The 27,250-nt window shown below is 43.8% G+C and overlaps 1 protein-coding gene across 1 annotated transcript in view; it reads left to right on the top strand.

Annotated features, from left to right (window-relative positions):
* Positions 1–26,785, top strand: part of LOC121875995 (protocadherin Fat 1-like) — a gene marked incomplete at its 5' end in the record, with an annotated part of 192,474 nt that extends 165,689 nt beyond the window's left edge. The window contains 7 exons of the mRNA XM_042380838.1: positions 87–223; positions 422–542; positions 697–932; positions 3,213–3,280; positions 7,272–7,467; positions 10,723–10,785; positions 26,735–26,785. Of these exons, the coding sequence (XP_042236772.1) occupies positions 87–223; positions 422–542; positions 697–932; positions 3,213–3,280; positions 7,272–7,467; positions 10,723–10,785; positions 26,735–26,785 (872 nt within the window). The remainder of the gene's footprint in view (positions 1–86; positions 224–421; positions 543–696; positions 933–3,212; positions 3,281–7,271; positions 7,468–10,722; positions 10,786–26,734) is intronic.
* Positions 26,786–27,250: the final 465 nt, after the last annotated feature.

Raw genomic sequence — 27,250 nt, 5'->3', positions numbered from 1 at the left:
ACACACACACAATATAAAGTTAAGTTAACCAGAAAATTAATAATAGTGTTGTAATTTAGTAACAGTAGTAATGTATTTATGAAAAGTGCCCGAGGACACGGGGACGGGCACGGCGGTGGTGGAGCTGAGTGTGGTGGACGCTGACGAGACGCCCTCCCAGCTGGACTACTTCGTTACTGGCGGTGACTCCGACGGTCATTTTCTCGTCCACACTTCTGGACAGGTAAGTGACGTAAAGGTACTTTTGAACATTTATATGAGATAATACTTGTGGTACTAAGAGGAGAATTTGGTACTGTACCTACAACGTGTACAAATTTTATAATAAACTGTTGATCATAAACAGATGAGTAAGGTTAACTGCTGTACTCTAAGTGAGGAGATAATTAAGGCAGGTGAGTAAAGTGTTGAGTGTGTACAGGTGTATGTGGCCGCGGCTCTGGACCGGGAGAGACAGGCGGAGTACACCCTCACTGTCACCGCCACCGACGGCAAGTTTACCGCTAACACCACCGTCACCGTCACCGTCATAGACGTCAACGGTTAGTCAACATAAATTCTCTACTTCTCAGATGTATTTACTTTAAGTCGACCAATCTCTTTCTATAGCTAAGATGTGTTAATTTACACACACACACACACACACATCTAAGAGATCACAGTAAATAGTAATATAAGGGTTTTGTGGGCCGGCAGACAACGGACCAGTGTGTAAGGAGCCAGTGTACAGGCGCGAGGTGTCTGAAGGCGTGGCGCTGGGCACACACGTGGCCTCAGTCGTGGCCTGGGACGCTGACGAAGGTACAGCAGCACGCAGCAGATACACGCTCACTGGCGACGGTGCTCAACACTTCAGCATCGACCAGCTAAGTGGACACGTCGCCACAGCCGTCCAGCTGGACCGAGAGAACAGAGACTACTACTACCTCACGGTGAGTACAACACCTCTTTATACTGTACAGACAGAGTAGAGACCCCACGGTAACATCCCGGTATATAAACTGTAATAACTAGTTCTTGTAAGTACAATTGCCTGTGAGGCATTTCTTTATGTTCCTCTTAATCTAACATGAAATGTATTTATTTATAATTTTTTTTTACATTTAGTTTTATTTATTTTATGTCACATCAAAATTACATGAATATAGAAATGGGTCACTTGTTTTGAATATTTGGGTGCTGGTGTTATTGTTGTCTCACAATCAGCTGTTGGTGGAGTCTCTCAAAATATAAGATAATTTTATTAAAGATAGTTCATACTTTATAGGCTGCTCTATCGAACTTTGCAATTGAGGCCTCGGGTCAGTTCGTAACAAGGCAGCTGATTGGCTTGACAGACGTGCACGCGAAGAGTCACTATTTTATCTATGGTCTTTATATTCTGATATTTTCAAGATTTTTTTTTTACGTTGATCTCTGATAATTTCCGCACTTAGGGAAGCATAAATTAGCTTGTGAACACGAACACGATGAACAAATTCAGCAAGTAAACTCCCCCTTGCCCAGGGACGTCACCCAGGGGGATGGAGGATGTCGCTGAAAATTTGTAATAATTTTCTTGTTCTCTTTATGATATTATGTCACTAGTGTGTTACACTTATTAATTTTTACTTCCCCAATACGGAAATTATCAGAGCTCAACACAGAAAAGAAATTATCCCTTAAAATATCAGAATATAAATACGATAAATTAAATACTGAAGACCTGTCGTGGCTTTCGCTGCATCGCTACAAACTAACCCGTCATGTACTGTTGGCCTTCATTTGGAAAATTCTAGTGAACAGATTATAGTTATTATTATGTTTTGTAATCATTGTTTGTATTATGTCTTTGATTTGATTATGCGAAAGTCTATATAATGACTTTTTATAATGTGCCATAAACACGGAGGAAAATATAATGCTCTCGATGTGTGTCTGTCAATCCTTGCGTCATAGCAATATCTAAAGGGTAGCTTATAGCTCAAAGTGAACTTTGTCAAATGACAGCATACTAATAATATTTACAGCTAAGATGAGTTATATCATCCCGTTTTCCGCTGATATAAACTATTGCTTTGGCTAGACTCGTGAATTTTGACAATGGCAAGTGGGGGTTATGAGCAGTAGCTTAGTAATGCTTTATGGGAGGAAGAGAGGTAGCCGGGTAGTTTGTACGGTATGGCTGAAGTCTAGGTTCAGAATCAACGTGTTCCTTATATAACCACCTCAATTGTGGTTCAACTTGTTCAACATGTGACTGTAATAACGTAAAACCGAAAGAATATCTGAACTACAACGAGCCAAGGAAAGCCAGAAAGGTGTTTAAAACTGGAAATGCATTAATTCTTTCTTTTGCATATAATTGATTTTGAAAATAAGAGAGTTAGTTTATAACAATGGCTACGAACAACTTACAGGCGGCCACTGTGACATAGACTCGAGAAGATTACTACGAACTGTAACTAATTAATACAAGATCACTCTCACCACTAGTTAGTCTTGTTGGCTGTAAGTTCATTCTTAATACAGTTCTGTACTACCATCTTTAAGTTGTTTAATCGGTAGCCAGAATAAAATAGCAAGTGCGTGACACGCGGTGAAAGGGTTAATAGAGATAGGTTTTAAGTACCGACAGTGTGAAAAAGGACTAAAACAGTAATCTCAATAATTTGGTGAGTATTTACTAAAGGTGTCTTGGTAAGGTTGGTAGACAGACTCATGAAAATATATACAGTACAATATCTTTTCCTAGTTAGTATCACTGCCATGGGTTAAGGTGAATATCCTGCGGGTTACACGGTGAGGTAATAACATTGATGAAGGTAGACGAGATAATTATTTGCATTAGAACACGTGAGGAGATTTAGTAATTCGATTGCTTATCATCTTTTTTACTGAAGGTTTGAGAAAAATAGCCAGAACAGTTGTTTCAATAACATTTCTCAGTTGTCTTGTCTTTGTTATTGTATTATATTATATTTTCATATATTTAATGTTTATTTCCAATTATCGTTATTGTGGCTAATATAATCCTTTTCTTTTGTAATGATTATGTAAGTGTGTGTGTGTGTGTGTTATACAAAATAGTTGATCATGTAAGTAATTACAATAATAAACAATATATGATGGTTATATGAGAGGCATCATAGATCCAAAACATGGCTGATAATATCGTTCAGTGCTGCGTCGTAAATTATACTATTATGGTATTCATTTATGCTCCATGACAGGTTCCTCAGCCCCTGTCCCTGTACATGTTTCATAAAGGTCGCATGTCAACACTGCACCTGCCTCTCCAGTATACATCCTTCCCCTCCTGCGGTATTTGTAGGGTTTCCTCATCTGTCTCTCGCACGTCTTACTTCCGCTCCGCTGCCACCACTTATAACTTCCTCTCCTTCCTGGCTTTAACTTGAGTTTAGAATATTTTGTGTTACAAATAACTATTATTTTCACCTCGTGTCTGCCTCTCATATAACCATCATATATTTTTTATTATTTAACTTGGACTTAGTAAGAAACTACTTCAGTTTTATAATCCATTGTTTTATCTAAATGAATTTGATCCAAAATGGCTTGAAACATCCTAGCGTTTATATTTTATGGACATGTTCGATTACTTTATAAAATTTTTAAGAATAATGTTATATTATTATATTATTATTACTACACACACACACACACACACACACACACACACACACACACACACACACACACACACACACTACTACTACTTTGCTGACACTCGGAATCGAGTACGACGGTCATCCAGCTAAGATACAATGATATGTTAGATTAATTGGTGAGTTTTGAAGTGACTGAAGAGGCCGATATGGGACCGGCAGTGTTGCTCACAGATGTTGCACATGTGGAGGACTACATCTAGTGCGGGAGGGGCGGCGGCAGCTTCTTTCCAGCGCTGGCTCTTGTCTGCCTCGGTTTGCCATCAGGCTATCTGGAAAGAATTGACACCTCTTGTGGTGATCCTCCAAGCGTTATGGTGTGAAGTGATCATCTCCCAAGTGAGGGGGTCGATTTGGCACTTTTTCAGGTTTGTCTTAAGACTATCCTTATGCCTTTTCAGTTGCTCGCAGTGTTACGTTTACTATTCGTTAGATGACTACAAATTTGCTGCTTTGGCAGTCTACTGTCGTCCATGCGGGTAACATGGCCAGTCCAACGTAGTTGTTCATGGATAATGGTAGCCTCAATGCTCCTGCAGTTGGTGTCAGCGACAATACTGCCATTTGTTCTCTTGTCTTGCCAGTGAACTCGGAGGATGGAACGTAGACTACGTTGGTGAAAAATTTCAAGTGCCTTGAGGTGCCTCCTGTATGTGACCCATGTCTCACTGCCATATAGCAGGGTGGGGAGGACCAATGTTTGATATACTGGCAACTTTGTAGATAATTTCAGCTCCCTACAGCTGAAAACACGGCTTCAGAATGTGCCAAAAGCTTGAGATACACATCTGATCCGATGTTGAATCTCTTCATCGATGTCCACAGTGGTGGACAGCTGGGAGACAAGATACCGAAGGTGGATAACATTGGAGAGGGTAGTACCATTAAGCTGGATGGATGGTGGAGGTGTGGCTGAACCAGGGGCAGGTTGAAAGAGAATCTGAGTCACACACATTCACCTCAAGGCCGAAGTGTGCATACGCATCTGCAGGATCTCCTGTAGGTCGCGGCCATTGTGAGCGACAAGTGTGAGGTCATCTGCATACTGAAGTTCAGTAATGAAAGCTGCCGACACCTTTGTTCCTGCCTGGAGTCGTCATATGTTGAAAAGACCCTTCATCCGGTACTCAATGTCCACCCCGCTGGCTAAATTGGCACTGGCACGAGTAAGGAAGGCAGCCAAGAAAATGGAAAAGAGAGTTGGCGCCAGTACACACACACACACACACACACACACACACACACACACACACACACACACTAGAATAATTGTCTCGTTAAGTCTGAGTTAGTGAAGTGTCATTTCCATTCTGCCGAGACTTTTTAAACTTTTGGTGCGGCAACTGTTCCGGAGTCTAACTGTATACCAACAAACACAGCAGCAGATGGTGACTGTGGCCGGGTGTGTGGTGGTCACTGCTGCTGCCTCTGAACGGCTGGTCCTCTTAATATTCTTTTCTGTAGCCAACTAAAGTTTTATTCCTTTGCTCACACCTTCCTCCTTACACTACCTCACACTCTCCACACTCTACCCTTCCTCCACACCTCTTCCTCCCCTTACCTTACACACTCCTCCTTCTACCTCTTCTCCACACCTCTTCCCCCCTTACCTCACACACTCCTCCCTCTTCCTCTTCTCTACACCTCCCCCTTCCCCTGCCTCACACTCATCACACTCTACCCCTCCTCCACACCTCTTCCTTCCCCTACCTCACACTCTCCTCCCCTTTCCCCTTCATTCACGCCCCCTCTTCGTCTATCCTCCTCAGCGCCCCCTCACAATCTCCCATTTTACCCCTTCTTAAACCCTTCACTCTTCCCTCGTACTCCTGAGGTGTCCAATTTGCCACACTGTTCCCTCACGGTCTCCTCCCCTTCTCTGCCCATACACTTCTGAGTCTACTAGGACGTGACGTAGACGCCTCGTGACCTCTGTTGTATAATCCATTTGGACTACCACTTACAATATGAGTAAGAGGTGCACAGTAAACTAACCACTGCCTTCGGTAAAATCCCACCCTTCATTGTCACTACTCACGTCCAACCATGCACCTGTTCCTCCACCACTCACCATCATCACCATTTCCTCCACCATCTACACCACCGTCTCCACCACTCCCTTCACCACCCACCAACACCACTACATCCTCCACAGCCCACACCACTGTCTCCACCACTCACCATCATCACCGCTCACCCACCACCCACCATCATCATCACAGCTTCCTCCACCACCCACCATCATCATCACTAGTCCCTCCACCAGCCACCATCACCAACGCTCTCTCCAACACCCACTCCACCGTCTACACCACTCAACCACTCACTACCATCACCACCACTCCTTCTACCACACCCACACATACTGAAGCAATTATTTGTTTTGTCTTCATATCCATTAGTTCATTTCTTTATCAAGAACGACGTAAAAATGGTTTAAAAGAAAATTAAAATGCGTATCTCGTGTGTGTGTGTGTGAGTGTGTGTGTGTGTGTGTGTGTGTGTGTGTGTGTGTGTGTGTGTGTGTGTAATAACGTATGGGCCTGTGGACACGTTCTGGCTCCTACCAACCATTACCCCTCTGCCTTGTGGATTAACCTTGGTTGGGGTAAGGCTACGGGAGCAAACTCCTAAGGAAAAATCTGCGGTGGAGCCCCGCATCAGGCAGACATGCTTACATAGCTCCAACAAGACCCCAACGGCGGTATAGGCGGAAGAGGTGACCACCTTGGGAACCCAACGACTACTACACCAGCGGACGAAGGCAATGGTTGATGGACAGGCAACTAAGGCGAAACCCAGCAAACTGGGCTATCGGCAGTCCAATGCAACTCTCCCTTTCCCTAGTCATTGCAACACTTGCACCACTGGATCAGGAAAAAGGAGAGCCAAGATGTGTGGTTGCAGCCTGTGCTTCTGCCTCACCACATAAATCAACTCACGTGCAGCCATCATCCAGTTCATCATACCTCTCACCATCATCAAAACCCCTATGCCCCCAAAAGTCCTATGGCGACGGACGAGTGGCGACGAGGACAGGCAGAGGTGACTCCCGGGAGTCTCTAGTCACAACTCTGCACATGGGTGGCACAGATAAGATGGTCGTGTATGCGGTTGGATGTCGGCAGCAGTGCAATCCGGTCCTGTCTGTTTGACTGAGCAGCCCTTTCGAGGAGCTACTCTGCTCACCCCACATGGGGAGGGGGTTAGAAAAGGTGCCCTAACCATAGCCTGCCTAAAAACCCAAACTGACTGGGCAATCACATTCAGTAAGGTCTTCCATACGCGGTCGAAAACACAATCAAAACTAGAGATCCAAACAAAAACAGACTATACAACCTCTTATGGTCGCTGCATGGAATGTCAAGACCTTCTGGATACTGCTACAAATGAGCGACCTGAAAGAAGAACTGCCCATGTGGCAAAAGAGCTTGCTAGGTATAACATCAACATAGCAGCCATTAGTGACTCCTGGCTCCAAGATGAGGGTCAACTTACAGAAGTGGGGTCTGGCTATAACGTCTTCTTGAAGGGTAAGCCTGCTGTGGAGAAAAACAGCATTTATGGAGTTGGCTTTGCCTTCCGCCAACGCATTCTACACAGACTAACTGAAACAGCTATTGAGATCAACGAGCACCTCACGACGCTTCGAGTTCCTCTGAATCACTCACGTCATGTCTTTTTCATCAGTGCATATACCTCAACACTGGATGAAGAGGGTGACATCAAGGAGGCCTTTTATGCTGACTTCGACGGCATGCTATCTCTATCACCAAAGAAGACAAGATTGTGCTCCATGGTGAGTTCAGTGCCAGAGTTGGCAGAGATGCTGACATTTGGCAGGGAACCATAGGGTGAAATGGACTAGGAGAGTGTAATCCCAACGGCCTACTCCTCCTCAGCAAGTGTGCTGCACACAACCTCACCTTGTTTAGGCAGGCCGACAAGTTCAAGGATTCGTGGCAACACCCATGATCCAAACACTGGCACCTCATTAACTACATCATTGTCAAAGAAAGAGATCGCGAGTTGTCCTCATCATCTATGCCAAGCTCTCATTTCACGTCGTCCCAAAACGGCGAAGGCAGCAAGCCTCTAAAAGAGGTTTTTAACACTAAGCGTCTGGACGATCCAGCGTGCCAAATGAGACACTGTCATGACAAAAATCTGCAGAGAGACCCTCGGCCAGATCGAAAGAATACACCAGAACTGGTTTGATGAATATGACCCGGCAATCAATGTACTCTTCGATGACTGGCAGAACAACCCTCAATCTCAAGACCAAAGCTGATACCTTACGTAAGTAGAAAGCGGCGCCCTAGCGGAAACTTCGCAATCTAAAGAACGACTGATTTAAAAATACAGCATGTGAAGCACAAAAATTTGCAGATTAGCACAAGATGTACGAATTTTTTAATTCCACTAAAACAATTTATGGGCCAATCACTCGTGGTGCAGCCCCCTCCGCTCATCCGAAAGTAACTCCATAATTAAAGACGATTAAGTCCTCCTTCAGCGCTGTAAAGTGCACTACTATTCACTGCTCAACCGAAACACCGTTGTGGATGTCCTGACTACCCAGCAGGTCCCTCAGCATCCAGAGCTGACCTGCCTCAGCTATCTTTCATCCCTGGATGAGGTGGCTACTGCCATCAAAAGGTTGAAAAATGACAAAGCCTCAGGGCCTGATGGAATTCCAGGCGAGGTGTATAAATCAGGAGGACCTCTGCTTACCAACCGTCTCCACTCTCTTCTGGAGAATGTTTGGGAAAAGGAGGAAATCCCCCGAGCTCTTAAAGACGCCTCCATCATCAATATTTATAAGAACAAGGGAGACCAGTCAGACTGTGGCATGAACAGCAGTGTCCTGCACAATGGCACCCAGTCTGAGTTCTTCCTCATCCAAACGGAGACTGAACAAGTGTGTGTACTGGCACCAACTCTCTTTTCCATTTTCTTGGCTGGCTTCCTTACTTGTGCCAGTGCCAATTTAACCAGCGGGGTGGACATCGAGTGCCGGATGAAGGTTCTTTTCAACATAAGCCGACTCCCGGCAAGATTAAGGGTGTCGGCAGCTTCCACAACTGAACTTCAGTATGCAGATGACCTCAACCTTGTTGCCTTGTTGCTCACGCTGAACACGACCTACAGGAGATCCTGATCACCTATGCATATGCGTATGCACACTTCGGCTTTGAGGTGAATGTACATAAGACTCAGATTCTCTTTTAATCTGCCCCTGGTTCAGACACACCTCCACCATCCATCCAGCCTAACGGTACTCCCCTCTCTAATGTTACCCACTTTGGGTATCTCGGCTCCCACCTGTCCACCACCGCGGACATCCATGAAGAGATTCAGCATCGGATCAGATGTGCATCTCAAGCCTTTGGCAGACTCTGAAACCGTGTCTTCAGCTATAGTTAGCTGAAATTACATGCAAAGTTACACGTATATCGAGCAGTTATCCTCCCCACCCTGCTATATGGCAGTGAGACATGGGTCACATGCAGGAGGCACCTCAAGGCACTTGAAAACTTTCACAAACGTAGTCTATGTTTCATCCTCCATGTTTGCTGGGAAGACAAGAGAACAAATGCCAGCATTCTTGCTGGCACCAACTGTCGGAGCATCGAGGCTACCATTATCCATGAACAACTACACATGGATGACAGTAGACTGCCAAAGCAGCTACTTTACATTCACCTAACGAATAGTAAATGTAATGCCGGCGGGCAGCTGAAAAGGTATAAGGATAGTCTTAAGACAAACCTGAAAACGTGACAAATAAACCCCCTTCACCTGGAAGTCTATTACTCCATATCGTAACGCTATGAGGATCACCACACGAGAAGGTGTCAATACTTTTATGTTAGCCCGACTGCAAACCGAGGCAGACAAGCATCAACGCCGGAAAGACGCCCTCCACATGTGCAACTCATTTGATCAACTCTGCCGTCCCCTTATCGGCCTCTTTAGTCACCTTAAAACTCATAGCTGGATGATCGTCATTCTCTATTCCGAGTGACAGCAAAGTAGTAGTAATAATAATATTATAATAATAATAACTAACGGTTTATTGAACGAACAAGGCAGCCAAATGGATGATTATATACAGTTACATAATTTGGGAATGGATCACTTGATTGACAAATAATACACAAGTAACAAACGTGATGCAAATATGATAGATATAACTAGGTAGGAAGAAGGTCATATTACAGGGCATTTCAACATAGTAACAGTGCAAATAGGTGAGTTTGGCTGGGGGTGAACACACTGGTTGATTACTAGTTGGTGATAATTTTTACAGTGGTTGGGACTGGGCTGTTCTTATAGCGATCAGTACGTGTTCGTATGGGCTGGATGCGGTTGTGGTGTCAAGCAGGAATTCGTGGATGAGGGCTCTCGAGTGGAAGCAGGAGCCGGTGTCAGGGATGGCGCAGAAACCTCTCACTAAATTTGCAGATGAGGTCGTGGTGATGGTCAGAGAGAGTCGAGAGGGTCCGTGTGTTGAGCGTTTCTTGATATGTGGAGTAGGAGGGGGAGAGAATATTCTTGATACCCTCTTCTGCACTTTTTCGAAGTGTTTCCGTTGTGTGGCATTTAGGGAGCAAGACTAGGCAGGGGAGGTATAGGTCAGCTTGGGAAGTACGAATATTGAGTAAGCACTGAGAAGCTAGGGCGCGGGAACTCCGACGGACTTGAGTCGGCGGATGTGGAGACGAAAACTGGAGGATTTGAGAATTGTACTGACGTGTGTATTCCAATTTAGTTTGTTATCCATAGTGACGCCGAGGAGCTTGGTGGAGTCCACACACTGGAGAGTGTTGGGGCCCTAAGTGATGGAGGGAGGTGGGGCAAGGTCAGAGGAAAGGTTTATGTGCATAACCATGGTCTTGGTATAGTTGATGGTGACATGGTTGTTGGTGGCCCAATTTGGGAGACTGTTCGATATATTCTGGACGGCGGTGTAATCGGGAACCGAGTTGTTCACACTCATCCCAATGGCGGAGTCGTTGACATATTTCCAGTGAGCAGAGGTTTCTCTTAGGGCATCATTGATAAGCATGAGAAATCAGAGCGGTCCCGTCTTGGTGCCTATGGGACGCCACAGGTGAGTGACTGAAAAGTTGAGACGGCCGCTCGGAAGCGTACGGCTTGACGTCGGTCACTAAAGAAGTCTGTAAGCCATGGTATTAAATTGTGGTTGGCTACTGTAGGTCAAATGCCATGGTGAAGTCAATGAAGGCGACAGCCACAGACGTCTTTCGTTTTTCCAGATGGCGGTATAAGTAGTCGAGGAAACTGACAAGACAGTGAGTGGTGGTGCTTGCAATATCAGTATATGCCTAGTCAAAAACGAAACTTTAGCACATTAAGCTGGGCATTGGGGTGATGGCAATGGGTGGTAGCTCATTTAAGGATTGTGGGCTCGTTGACTTGGGCACTTGTGACACATATGAGGTCTTCCAGTCTGCTAGGCATCTTACTTGGCTGAGGGAAACATTGATGATGGAGCAGATTTTTTTTTTTGGATAGTTCCGGGGAGAACTCCTTGTAGAGTTTCATTGGTAAGTCAATGGGGCTGGTGGAGCGCTTTAACTTAAGTTTGTCTGGACGTTTTGCTACTTTAAATTCTTCCACTAAGTCAGTGGGAAAGGGGGCTGGTAGGTAAACAGGGAGACCAGATGTGTCAAACCGCGGAAGCGTCTGGCATATAGCTGCGACATGGATGTTTAATTGCTCAGCTGTGTGTGTGTGTGTCTACATTCCATCCTCCGAGTATGCTGGGAAGACAAGAGAACAAATGCCAGTATTCTTGCTGACACCAACTGTAGGAGCATCAAGGCTGCCATTATCCATGAACATCTATGCTGGACTTGCCATGTTACCTGCATGGACGACAGTAGACTGCCAAAGCAGATACTTTGCAGTCACCTAACGAAAAGTAAACGTAACTCTGGTGGGCAACTGAAAAGGTAAAAGGATAGTCTCAAGACAAACCTGAAAAAGTGCCAAATCGACCCCCTCACCTTGGAGTCGATTACATAAGAACATAAGAAGATAAGAAAATAAGGAGTCTGCAATAGGCCGGTTGGCCTGTGCATGGCACCTCCTGCCGAGAGTTACTACCGCTCTCTATCATCCATGAATCTATCCAGCCTCCTTTTAAAACTTTCCAGCGTTCCAGCACTTACTACAAAGTTGCTAAGCTTGTTCCACTCATCCACCACCCTATTTGTGAACCAGTTCCTTCCTGTCTCCCCCTAAACCTAAACTTACCCAACTTAAATCCGTTGTTTAACAAATCTACTTTCGTTTTTTTAGGAAAGTCTATATCTATGAGGTAGTAGATAATGACGAAAATTACGATGTTATTTACTCAGACTTTAGCAAAGCATTTGACAGAGTGCCGCATTAGAGGCTTGAGAAAAGTTAAGGCTCATGGTATTGAGGGGAAAGTTTTAAATTGGATAAAATCATGGCTCACCGACAGAACGCAGAGAGTCAGCATAGATGGTGCTAAATCTGAGTGGGGCTGTGTAACCAGTGGGGTTCCCCAGGGGTCAGTACTGGGCCCACTGTTGTTCATAATCTACATAAACTATCTAGATACGGGGATCAGCAGTGACATAAGCAAGTTTGCGGATGACACCAAATAGGGCGTCAGATTAATTCAGGACAGGATGCAAATGCACTAAAGGGAGATTTAAATAAACTGCAGGAGTGGTCAGAAAAATGGCAAATGAAATTCAACACCAGCAAGTGCAGCGTACTTAATATTGGAAGAACAAATACTGTCATTAACTTAGAGAAGCCGACTTGTGAAAGAGACTTAGGGGTGCTTGTAAGCCCGGAACTACTGCCCAGAAAACAGTGCGTTAATGTTCGAAATAAGGCAAACAGAGTATTAGGTTTTATATCTAGAAGTGTAAGTAATAAGAGTGGAGAGGTCTTATTGCAACTTTATCTACTGTAGCGCTAGTCAGGCCGCACCTCGATTATGTGGTTCAGTTCTGGTGCCCTTATTATAGAATGGATATCAACTCACTAGAGTCAGTGCAGCGAAGAATGACGAAAATGATTCCGGGACTTAGAAGCCTTCCATATCAGGATAGGTTAAAGAAACTAAACTTGCATTCCCTAGAAAGACGAAGAGTGCGGGGAGATATGATAGAAGTATTTAAGTGGGTGAAAGGAATCAATAAAGGGGATATAGATAAAGTTCTTATAATATCTGAGCAGGATAGGACTCGTAGCAACGTATTTAAGTTGGATAAGTTTAGGTTTAGGAGGGAGATAGGAAGGAACTGGTTCACAAATAGGGTGGTGGACGAGTGGAACAAGCTTAGCAACTTTGTAGTAAGTGCTGGAACGTTGGAAAGTTTCAAAAGGAGGCTGGATAGATCCATGGATGATAGAGAGTGGTAGTAACTCTCGACAGGAGCTGCCATGTACGGGCCAACCGGCCTATTGCAGACTCCTTATTTTCTTATGTTCTTATGTTCTTATGAGTGTACCGCGGGTCGGGTGCGTCAGGTCAAGGTGTCAGGTCAACATTGGCAGCTAAGTACTGATTGTCGCTCTAACAGTTGTTTCTTTCTTTCGAGTTGAAATGTCGTTTTTGTATATCAGCTGTCTCCTTGGTCAAGAGACCACGGCCGCGTGAGTGGGCAGCGCCGACTACACACGCCCGTACCCTATGAAGGCTGAAGGAAGTGTGTGTGTGTGTGTGTGTGTGTTTGTTTGTGTGTGTCATATCAATGTATGAGAGTTGCATAAATATGGAATTGACTAAATAATCGGGAGCTATAATACGTACTCAGGGATATAACAGAGGTACCCATAATGGTCGTCTGGGTGATGGACAGAAATACAAGTACTATAATTTGTATTTTATACAGGTTGCGGCAAACGTCTTACGGCGAATTGTTTTCCCCCCAAAAGAAGCGCTGATGTAATTTCCACTTGGTTTTTAAACTTAAGGATGCACATATTATCTGAAATAAGACACAATTAGTTAGTATTACGTTCACTTCAATGAACAAAATAATTACCCTGTCTGCCAACTGCCTCTCAATGTGACCCATATAAAGAATAAATCTTTCATGAATCTATTAAATTTATTTCATGAACTAAATCACTCTTATGTCACTATTAATATGTTAACTGTGTGGGGATGCTGCTATATCCAGCTGTGTTGCTCATAATCCCGAGTATCACTGAGAATTTAAACATTTTATGCTACTGATTCTAAAAAAACAACTCTTGACTGACGTTCATAAAACAACAACATTAAATATTAACACTTAATATGAAAGTTATCTCTCCCCATCGTACACGTTTGATTAGACTGGTGCGTTTCCTGGCTGTACACCTGTCACGTTCATAAATGTTCCATTACAGTCACCTGTACTATGGTAAAGGACTCGTATGATACGTCACTCTATCGCATAGTGTCAATGTGTGCTAAGTTGGTCCACCACTATTAGTACTGAAGCAAACCCATATAGTAAGTAATCTTAAAGATTCATCTTTAAGATAAACTGATATGAAATAATCGCTTAGCATAAGTTAACAAATGAGATTCATCAGAGAAGGTGAGTGTTAGCGTACAGTACACCTACACAGCTCCTCCGTGTACCGTACAACAGAATGTCCATTATTCTCAGTTTCACGCCGAGATGACGTCCTCAGAACTAAACTTGGGGTATGTTGTTTGCCAATTGACTTTATTTATATACTTGAATTGTCACCTTCACACAAAACGTTCTTTAAAGGTACAAAACTTACACCTGTGTTAGAGATAGAGGCGAGGCACCAAGTGATGCTGGTTGATTGAATCGCCTCATCTGACACAAACTGTGTTATAACCAGACAAACAATCATTGCCATAATAATATGAACCTCGTGTTTTATTGGAAATACACCAATAATTGCCTCGGCGAGGCTCCGTGAAGATGGTCGTCATATTTTATGAGATATAATCGGATCACCGCTGCCCTGATTACCTGTCAACACACATAATGCACAACTTCTATTTACGCACAGTTCGTTACCTCATACAGCTACATTATTATGGATCAATTGTATACATCGTAAGGCATTCTTAAAACCTTTACACTTAACCGCATCATTATGAGCGTAAAAGAAACATTAACCACAAACTACTTTAAAATATTAAAACTCTACAACTTCTGGGTCATTATAATACCATCACGGGCTTCAAATACCGTGGTTTTGTTCGCTAATGAAACTGTCATAGGATGAGACGCTGCAGTGAGGTGAGGGGCGATACTTTACGTGAGAAAACCAGATAGTTAATAATGACACACACACACACAACAACAACAAGTGTCAACAAGCGTCTTTATTGACTGTTTCTTGACTCAACATTATTCTCTTAATTAATGGATATAATGTCGGCATATTTATTTAAACTTTTTAGTTTTGGAGGTTTTCTCTAAACTGAATAAAATCGTCTGACGGGAGCCACGATAAGTCCTAAAGTGTAGAGAGAACTGAACGCTTTAGAAACATATAAACATTTTACTATTCCTATAAAAATATATAACAACAGATAATTTCTCTTGATCGTAAACTTTAAACGACATTTATTCTGTTTTATGAAAATTTTTATGCCACGATTTTTATCATGTGTTCTGAAAACTCTCATGCCTTTATGTTCCCAACTATCATGCCTGTATTATTATATGTTTTCAACTATCATGCCTCTATTTTATGCCTATATTTTGATATCATTAAAACTATCACGGCAAGAATATTGTGATCTGAAAACTGTGACGCCTCTGTTATCACTGACCGAGATTAATCACAGTTTCAGCTTATATTACATGCCTCTGTAGAAACCCGAATTTTTTGGATAATCTTTTCGTCAAAACAATAGTATCTCACTTCATACAAACATAATATTTGGGGTCTCTCGAAAATAAGAGACGCAGACTCATTTCACGGAAGATTAAACATCTTCACACTACCTGGAGGTGTTAGGTCAGCTACGGGTCATACACTACCTGGAGGGGTTAGGTCAGCTACAGGTCATACACTACCTGGAGGTGTTAAGTCAGCTACAGGTCATACACTACCTGGAGGTGTTAAGTCAGCTACAGGTCATACACTACCTGGAGGTGTTAAGTCAGCTACAAGTCATACACTACCTGGAGGTGTTAGGTCAGCTACAGGTCATACACTACCTGGAGGTGTTAAGTCAGCTACAGGTCATACACTACCTGGAGGTGTTAAGTCAGCTACAGGTCATACACTACCTGGAGGTGTTAGGTCAGCTACAGGTCATACACTACCTGGAGGTGTTAAGTCAGCTACAGGTCATACACTACCTGGAGGTGTTAGGGTCACACAGGTCAAGGCCACTACCTGGAGGTGTGTTGCTACAGGTCACACTACCTGGAGGTGTTAGGTCAGCTACAGGTCATACACTACCTGGAGGTGTTAGGTCAGCTACAGGTCATACACTACCTGGAGGTGTTAGGTCAGCTACAGGTCATACACTACCTGGAGGTGTTAAGTCAGCTACAGGTCATACACTACCTCGGGGTGTAAATCAGATACAGGTCATACACTACCTGGAGGTGTTAGGTCAGCTACAGGTCATACACTACCTGGAGGTGTTAGGTCAGCTACAGGTCATACACTACATTGATCTGTTAATAACAAAACGTACATAAGCTTGATTGCATTATTGTCCAGCCAGTAGACCACTGTTCCTCTGTCTTGAAGACCAACAGACTTGCGCCCGTATTATTAAACAACATCTTCTCTTGAAGAGGTTCGTCGTGCTTCAACCCGAGTTTTAAACTAAGTGAGTCCTGAGGGACACCGCAGTACAGTACTTAACGGGGCAGTGTGGCGGTAAATTAACTAAATCCAATAAAAAAAATTTATAATATTGGAATTACTTAATTTTACCGCCACACCACCCCGTTAATACTGTATTGCGGTGTCCCTCAGGACTCATTTAGTTTAAAACTAGTCAGCCCGCACCTCGATTATGCGGTTCAGTTCTGGTGCCCTTGTTATAGAATGGATATCAATTCACTAGAGTCGGTGCAGCGAAGAATGACGAAAATGATTCCGGGACTTAGAAACCTTCCATATCAGGATAGGTTAAAGAAACTAAACTTGCATTCCCTAGAAAGACGAAGAGTGCGGGGAGATATGATAGAAGTATTTGAGTGGGTGAAAGGAATCAATAAAGGGATATAGATAAAGTTCTTATAATATCCGAGCAGGATGGGACTCGGAGCAACGGATTTAAGTTGGATAAGTTTAGGTTTAGGAGGGAGATAAGAAGGAACTGGTTCACAAATAGGGTGGTGGACGAGTGGAACAAGCTTAGCAACTTTGTAGTAAGTGCTGGAACGCTGGAAAGTTTCAAAAGGAGGCTGGATAGATTCATGGATGATAGAGAGTGGTAGTAACTCTCGACAGGAGCTGCCATGCAGAGGCCAACCGGCCTATTGCAGACTCCTTATGTTCTTATGTTGAAACACGACGAACCTCTTCAAGGAAGGATGTTGTTTAATAATACAGGCGTTTAAGCCTCTTGATCATCACCTCCCTCAGGGCGCCATATGACCCTGGCTGTTATATTCATAATCATTCGTTCTTCACCTCCATAAGGTGGTTCAGGTGTCATCACCCAACAAGGTGTGAACAGCGTCCTTCACAACATTCATATTACTCAACCCACTTACTTTCTCATATATATATATATATATATATATATATATATATATATATATATATATTTTTATTGTTGCTGGTTACGTTTCGTAGGTTAACTTCTGCTTGTCCGCCGGATAAATCTCTTAAAAACAATTGTCCGGCTATATATCCGGGCAAGTCCAGACTACCGGGCGATAAAAATCACCCCAGGATGTCGCATATCATGAAGGCGTAGTTAAGAGCCACGTCCATAGTATAGTAATGTGAGGTTAGGGAACTCTCTCTACCTGAACCCACACTTAACCGGGTGGCCACTACCTCCAACACACCTAAAAATCAATAGATATATTTGTGGTTTCCAAAGGTCTTGTGCAAAAATCAGAGATTTAAGTACCCCCAGACTGACACAGGTACGGTACCCTAAAAACCTGGTCTTCAGACTTACATCCCTAGTGTGTGTGTGTGTGTGTGTGTGTGTGTGTGTGTGCAGGGATCCGTGGGGTTGCAAATGTTTGTATAAACATATATGAACGTGTATATTTAGACTGGTATGCGAGTATACAGTACATGTACCAGCATTCTCGTTTACGCTTTAGCATCTGCATGTTTTTTTACAGTTCCTTATTTTTGTATGTTTAGATGGAAATTATGTATTTATAACGTTCTGTGTATATTTGTTTGTATACATAAATACATTACAAGGTGTATGTTTAAAATTTTCTGGGTTGAATCTATACTTGTGTTCCAGTAGTTGCACGAATGAATAGTTACTGGATACGAACAAAAGTCTCTGGCAGTCTGTCGGCCCCAGAGTCTTTGAGGTGAGCAGTGTGATTTATAATATCATATAAGGGAAGTATTGACGTAATCCATTATACTGCGTTCCATTCATATTTCATCTCTCACATTACAGCCCTCACACTACAGCCCTCACACCAGCCCCTCACAGCACCCCCACACACAGCCCCACACTACAGCCCTCACACCACAGCCCTCACAATACAGCCCCTCACACTACAGCCAGCCCCACACCACAGCCCTCACATCACAGCCCCTCACACTACAGCCCTCACACCACACGCCCCACACCACACCACCCACACCACACCCACACACCCCCACACCACACCCCCACACTACACCCCCACACCACACCCCCACACACACCCCCACACCACACCCCACACCACACCACCCACACCACACCACCCACACCACACCCACACTCACACCCCCACACCACACACACCACACCACCCACACACCCCTCACACCACACCCACACCACACCCTCACACCACAGCCCACACCACACCCTCACACCACACCCCCCACACACACCTCCCACACCACACCTCACCCACACACACACCCACACCACACCACACCCCACACCCACCCACCACCACACCCCCACACCCCAACACACACCACCACACTCACACCACACCCACACTACACCCCCACACCACACCCCTCACACTACACCCTCACACCACACCACACACACACCCTCCACACTACACCTCCACACCACACCACCACAATATACCACCCACACACACCCCCACACCACCACCCACACCACTACACCCTCACACCACACCCCCACATTACTCCCCCTGCACTACACCACTTACCACACCACCCACACACACCCTTCCACACCACACACCCACCACACACCACACACACCCCCACACACACACCTACCCCCACACACTACACCCCCACACCACACCCCCACACACACCCCACACCACACACACCACACCCACACCCCCACACCCCCACACCACACACTCCCCCACACCACACCCCACACCCCACATTACACCCCCACACTACACCACCACACCCCACACTACACCACCAACACACACCCCCACACACACCCCACGCCACAACCACCCACACCACACCACCCACACCAAGACCCACACACACTCCCCACACCACACCCCACACACACCCCCACACACCCCCCACACCACACCCCCACACCACACCCCCACACACCCCCACACACCCCCCACACCACATCCCCCAAACACCACACCCAACCACCACACACCTCCCACCACACCCCTCACACCACACCCCACACACACACACCCCCACACCACACCCTCACACTACATCCCATCCCACACACCCACCCCCACACACATCCCCACACTACACCCCACACCACACCCCCCCACACCACACCCCCACACCACACCCCCACACCACACCCCCACCATACCCCACACACCCACCACACACACCCCACACCACACCCCACACCACCCCCCCACACCACACCCCCACACACCACACCCCCTACACCCCCACACCACCCCCCCCACACACCACACCCACCCACCCCACACACACCCTCACCCCCACCATACTACAACACACCCCCACACTACACCCCCACACCATACACCCCCCTCACACCCACACCTTCACACCACACCCCACACTCACACCCCCACACCACACCCCCACACTACACCCCACACCACACCCCCCACACCACACCCCCACACACACCCCCCACACCACACCCCCCCACACACCCACACCACACCCCCACACACACCCCCCACACCTACACCCCACACCACACCCCCACACCACACCCCACACCACCCCACACCCACACCACCCACACCCCCACACCACACCCCACACCACACCACCCCACCATACACACCCCACACTACACCCTTTCACACCACACCTCCACACACACCCCACACACACCCCCACACCACACCCACCCACCATACACACCCCCACACCACACACCCCACACCACACCCCCACACCACACACCACACACTACCCCCACACACCCCACACCACACCCCACCCACCCCACACCACCCACACCACACCCCACACCACACCATTCCACACCCCCCACACTACACACCCCCCCACACTACACCTCTCACTACACCGCTCACACTACACCCCTCACACTACACCACTCATACTACACCACCCACACTACACCCCTCACACTACACCCTTCACACTACATCCTTCACTTTACACAGTTACTAAGTCTGTGAGCTGTACAGACACTCTATCCAATCCATGTGCTATGTCCCTCCTCCGCCACTTGCCACACAATATTGGCAACACTGGCCGAGTCACTTGATAATGTTACCAATCTTAAGTTATAAATACGGAGAAGGGATTGTTTTTATTAGGAATTTTTTACCTAAACATTTGTTCTTTAATGTATAAAGTTCTACCCACACTATACACATTCACATACATTATAATATTTATAGTTGTATACACAGTTTCACTTACAATTAGTGAAATGATTAACTTTTTGTGTCATCTCATACATCCATTATACACATGTAGCTGAGAGTTTCTTTATTGATTCATCATGTATTTATTTGTTTATTTGTTTAGTTATGCGTTTAATTATTAGAGTTTAAAATGTGTTAATTGTCACTGGGTTAGCGTTCTGTTATTGTGTGATAGCTGTGAGATCTGAGGCGAGAGGTTGGAGATGTACAGCCCATCAACAAGGAGGTGGGTGGGTGTATAGAAGGTATGGTACAGGGGTATGTAACATTAAGAGGTTACAAGGAAACTGAAAACTGTAATGATTGTTGATAGTATAGTAGTAATAGTGTGATCCTTATATAACTTTCGGATTCCTTTGATTGACTACAAGAGATTCTGAGAAAAGAGAATTAGGAAGGCCATATGTAGAAGGAACGACAAGTAGACTGTTGAATGCTATATCAAAAACATCAGGATAGAAACTGCAACAATATTGTCAAGAGATGATGGAAGTGTTTTGTGATAAGGGAAAAAAGTTTTGAATGGTACAGTTGCCCACACTTCCACCTGGTACAGTTAACATTGCCAATCCACTCTCTCCATGATGTGTGAACCCTGATGGTATCATATCATGATTCCAAACCATTCACAAGTTAGATAAGTTGTAAACTCAAGTAATTTCTTCGGTTCCTTTCCCAATATTGACTATAATTATCTTGCTTATTTAACGGGTATCACAAAATAAATGATAAACAAATTTGGATCACAGATCCAGTGTTATGAATTTAGGAAATAAAAGGTGTTTTGGTATACTCTTTCCTTGGTATATGCTCAGGTTCCTATGCTACATAAGTCAAGTGCATTTTAAAGTTTTTTATATACTGATAGTTTTGTTTGATACAGCTTATAAGTGTTAGACCAGATAGCCGTGTGATAAAGTTTGTTAAGCACGAAGCTGAACCGATGTCCAGAGACTGTGTGTGTCCCAGCACCTGATAACACTATAAACAGTGTCCCAATACTTCAAGTTTACCAACACTTTATGAGCTGTATGTCCTGATACTATAAACTTTGTCTCCACACTTTGTAACATTTGTCTCAACATTTAATAATGAAATGGCCCAACATTTTCTGAAGATTGTACCCCAAGACGTTTTAAAAATTTCATATACTCTGTCGCAACACTTTAGAAATTGTGTCCCAGCAATAAATAAACTCCGTGACCCGTTTGTAAATAGTGTTCATATACTTTATACAGGGTGTCCATAAATGATTACCCTACAACATTGGTAGATCATGACTTTAATCAGGGTAATCATTTATGGACACCCTGTAATATGCTCTATGCTGCTTTAAGGTTGTATCTCTGCACTATATGAACTGTGTCCCATCAAGGTATAATATAAAGAGTGTACAAAATTTTTTTAATTGTATGTCAAACATCTTTATAAACTGTCTGTCCCATCACTTTATAATCTTTGAACTTGAATTGAAATGAATTGAATTGAAACAGTTTATTTAGCCAGAAAAACACAGATACAGAGTGGATAATAATAACAATATTAACATGGCTGAGCCAGTTGAGAACCTGAGCTCTCTTGTAGGCACCTGATATATACTATACTGTTATCTCAAGGAAGTATTATGTAACATTTAGTAACATCTAGAATAGTACAATAGCATGGTGGTAATAAGAACATCTTACAATGTTACCACGGTTATCACTTCAATATTTATTTATTTTATTTATTTATTATTTTTTTTAGTTTATTTTTCTTATTTATAAATATATATACATAAATTACAGTGGAATTGAAAAAACATAAGTATAATGGGGGAGCAGTACAACATGGGTTGTACAGTAATAAGGTTGAACAAGAGGACAGAGCTGTCAGGATTATGTCTAGTTGGCAATTATGTTTATTGCAATGGTAATTTCTTATCTATTTACATGATAATTTCCGATAAATCGGTTTTGAAGGTGCAATAGAAGCAGGTACTGTTAATATAGTAGGTGTTACAAGAAATGTTAATACTTAGACAATCAATATTTTTTAAAGAGATGATTTCAAGGACGGGAGCGTAGTCATTAGTCGGATGGGTGGGGTAAGTTATTCCACACCTTCACACCGTGATATTTTATGGATGTCTGGGAGTGAGAGGAGCGCATTGTGGGGTGGTCTTAGTAGCTCTGTTTGCTTTAAGTTGTATCTCTGATTATTCCGTTTGTGTGATCTGTTTTTTTCAAGTAGGTCATTGTCAGTACATCTCTCTTTTGTGCAGTAACCAGAGATTGTGTTTTTGAAGAGCCACAGGCCCCCCCATATTGTGTGACAGTTTATCAGGCGTTGGTAAACAAGATCATGATAGATTTCTTTCATTGCTGTGAGAGGGGGTGCTGGTGGTAGAGTAGTACTGTTCTTCTTGCCTTCACAAGCGAGATGTCACGGGTTCGATTCCCGGGCTGGTGGAAGTTGTTTGGACATACTTCCTAGCCCCCATTAGTCCCTGTTCACCTAGCAGTAAAGTAGGTACCTAGTGTAAATCGAAAGTTGCGAATTCGTATTCAGAGACAAGTTGTTGGAGCTTCCAATAACTTGATGACATAAACCATTGACTCTTCAGGCTTCTATGCCCTTGACTCTTCAGGCTTCTATGCCCTTGACTCTTCAGGCTTCTATGCCCTTGACTCTTCAGGCTTCTATGCCCTTAACTCATGAGACATAAAGGCAAGCATGAACTTAGCATGCTTCCCTGTTGGGCACTGTAAACTCTTCTGCGTTTCACTTTACACAAGGATGTAGGGGAGTGCCCCCCCCCAAAAAAAAAAAATGCTGTGAGAGTGAGTGACTGTCGAGCGTGATACATCATACTGCACGGTTTATTGACTTTATTGTGAATAGCTTGTATGTGGTTTCTCCAGTTAAGTTTCTCATCAACAATAACTCCGAGGAATTTAGTATTTTCTTCGCGTTTGATGACTATATTACCAAGGTACAGGGGGTTCAAGTCTGGGGTAAGTTTTTCCTTCTGTGAAAGATCGTGTAGTGGTTTTTCTCAAGGTTTAAGGTCAGTTTACTACGTATTACCCAGGTCCTGACTTTTGTCAGTTCAGTGTTCATAGTTTTCATCAAGGAATGGAGGTCTGAGTTGTTGGCATAGAGATTACTATCGTCTGCAAATAATTTGTAAGTGTACTGGAGTGGACTATGTCATTTTTGTACAACAAAAACAGTACTGGACCGAGAATGGAACCTTGGGGGACGCCATACAAGACTGGCAAGGAGTCAGATTGGTGATTATTATAGCAGACATACTGCATCCTGTTGGACAGCTGTGAGGTAAACCAATTATGGGACAGGCCCCTAACGCCGTAATGTTCAAGCTTTGAAAGGAAGATGGTATGGTCGACAGTATCGAAGGCTTTAGAGAGGTCCAAGAATATACCGACTTTGAACTGAATGTCATCAAAGGAATTTAAGATGTTATTAGTAAAGGATAGCAGAGCATTCTCAGCCGACCTTCTAGCTCTAAATCCAAACTGAGAATCTGTAAAGATGTTATTGGCATTGCAGAAGGAATTTAGTCTACTACATGCTAGCTTCTCCGGTATCTTACTCAAGGCTGGGAGGACTGATATGGGGCGGTAATTCTTGAAGAGCCCTTTGTCCCCAGATTTTCTATATTCTGGGTGAACTTTAGCAATTTTCAGTTTATCCGGAAAGACACCACTAGTGAAGGAGGAGCTACAAATGTGTAGGAGAACAGGTAGTAATAAGTGGGCTACTTTCTTAATGATGCTCATTGGTATATTGTCTTCGCCTGCTGCTGCATCTTTGGACTTTTTTATGATGGCCACTGTTTCATCTGCTGAGACATAAGTATAATTGGTGAGCAGTACAGCATGGGTTGTACAGCATTAAGGTTGAACAAGAGGACAGCTCATTTTGCTGTCTGTTTTGCAGGTAGACTCGAAATTCCTCATGGTGATTAGGGATGCTCTTTGAAAGATTTTTGCCGTTACAACTAAATCATTTATCATAAAAGGTGAGTGGGGGGCTGAAGGCTGAGTGTTCCTGTTCTGAATAGAATTTATGACATTCCAGGTTTTCTTACTGTCGCCTAATGCTGACTGGAGCTTATTTGTATAATAGCTACGTCTGGCATTTCTAGCTGCTTGAGTTACTTTCTTTCTGATACTTCTGTAAGCATCACCGAAAGTTATGGGTCATTTTTGCAAATTTCCTTTGGAGTTTGTGTTTTTCTTTTATCATCTTAATTTCGCTTGTGATATAGGGTTTGGAAATGGATACAGTTTTCACTGACTTAGTCTTGAGCGGGAAGCATTTATCAAAGCAAGCATTGAAGATGCCTGAGAAGTTGCAGCTGTTCACGTTAGCATTCATTAGGTTGTTTTCAAAAAGGAGCATGTTGTCTGTGCCGTAGTCTCTGTATTGGATTGAGACTCTACTAGACCTTTCAGGTCTTGTGGCTGTTTTATACATGGCAAAAATTGGGAAGTGATCTGAGATATTGTTGTAAATAATTCCACTTGCAAGATTGTTAAGAGTGTTGTTAGTCCAGATATGATCTATCACAGTGGCAGAGGTGGCAGTTACTCTAGTGGGTTTGGTTATAGTGTTGAAGAAGAGTTTAGAATGACAGATAGCAAGAAGGTCTAATACTGAGGTGTCGGTTTCTGATTTTAATAGATCAAGGTTGAAATCTCCTGTAATGTAGCAACGTTTCCTCTCTGAACTTATGATAGTGATAAGCTTCGAAAATTTATCAAAAAAATTCCTTACATTAGTGTGGGGTCTTCTGTAGATTACTCCTTCTAGGATATTTCGTGTGTCGTTACGTAATCCAATGAAAACACTCTCCATGTACTCCTCCTGAACCTTTAAATCATCTCTTACAGAAGTGTTATGCAAGTTTTGATATCAACATTATAGCAGGGCGACACCACCACTGTGTCGTGACGTAAGTTGATGCAGTGTCTACTATAATTAGAATGTTATATAAATGTTCAATATCGTTAGTGAGTTTACTACAGAACCAAAAGCACATCGAATTTAGGCAATAGAAGATAAAACTGATCCAAAAGGTTTCTAGATGAAGGGGAATACTGCTGATGTTATGGCTAATCAAGGAGAAGGAGATCTAGAACTAAACTCGGGAGAGTCAGGAAAGCAATAGTTACAGTTGGGGGTTGTGTGTAACCCAATAAGTTTTGCAGAAAGGCATCAGATCGATATGAGGGAGTATTGTATCGACAATAATGGGTAAATGGGTGTAAATTTACATACGATCTAGCACATCTAAGGGAATGACACTAGCATCGTCATTGTGGGAACACTGATACTGATTAAGGAACAGTGAAAACTCAGGGTCACTGAGGTGAAAAAGGAAGATCTACGAAAATTATAATTGTGGGGTGGGGGTGGGGGTGGGGGGTTAACGTACTCACAAGTGCTACAACGAACAAAATTCGATGACCGGTACTGTTGAGGGTGATACCTAGATAGAGTGGGAGGTGCGCCTGTCACTGGTTTTGAGGGTTGCTGGTTTCACCACAGAGGGTAGACGTAGTATTCGAGTTGGCCGGCAGGGGAAACTTCTCAGGCATTGTGCGACAGTGGCTGGTTCCTCAGTGGGGAGGGGTTCTCGAGAGGCTTGGGTGGGGGTTGGTACAGCGGGTGGGCGGGTGTCCACTTTACCCAATCCTCACAACAAGAGTTTTATGACTGAACGTCACGTGTTTTGTTTCCTGGCTTTTTAAACTGGTCCATTTGCTGTAGACGGGCTTTAGTCGTACCTGGGCACAGACCATCGTTGACGAAGATAGTGGTGCCTTTCAGTTTACTGCGTTGATAAAACACTTTGTCATGGTCAGAGGGAATGAGAATTTTGTTTTGATGTCGCGCGGGCGGGAGGAGTTGGGTTTCCCGGGACGCGTTGAAACACGTCAAACTTTACTTCAGGAAGTTTAAAATATTCATTCAGCAGGCGTGAATTTTGCGTTGGGATGACCCCAGTTCTTGTGATATCTTCAGGACTCCGGCAATCCTGAGATGTTTCGTCGCCTCTATGTCATCCATACATAATCCACCCGGTCTGCTGCTATTAGTTCCGTTTTGAGCTTGGAATTCTCCTCACTCAGCTGTTGAACTTGGGTCTTGAGTGTTCGGTTCTCTCTTTTGGCTTCAACGTTCAACTTTGCTTGTAAGTCACTTATTTCCCCTTGCGAGAATTCCAAGCTTCTTTTACTCTCACTTAGCTGGTCAGTGAGACGCCGGTCACACGTTGAATAACAGTATAACTATAAATCAACGTTACTCTGATCACTTACGAGGCACGGATAGTCCCCTATTGGAGGTTCACGGCGCCATAAGCTCGATGAACAGGCTTTGTGTGAAATATAACAAAGTCTAGGACTGCAGTGTCCTAGTGGTCTAGAGTAACTTTCCTGGACTTATAAAAAAAAAAAAAAAAAAAAAATATCTATATATATATATATCTATCTATCTATATATATATATATATATATATATATATATATATATATATAT

Source organism: Homarus americanus, unplaced genomic scaffold (assembly GCF_018991925.1).
Source record: "Homarus americanus isolate GMGI-L3 unplaced genomic scaffold, GMGI_Hamer_2.0 scaffold19952, whole genome shotgun sequence".
Classification (NCBI taxonomy): domain Eukaryota; kingdom Metazoa; phylum Arthropoda; class Malacostraca; order Decapoda; family Nephropidae; genus Homarus; species Homarus americanus.
This window is presented reverse-complemented; position numbering and strand designations above follow the sequence as displayed.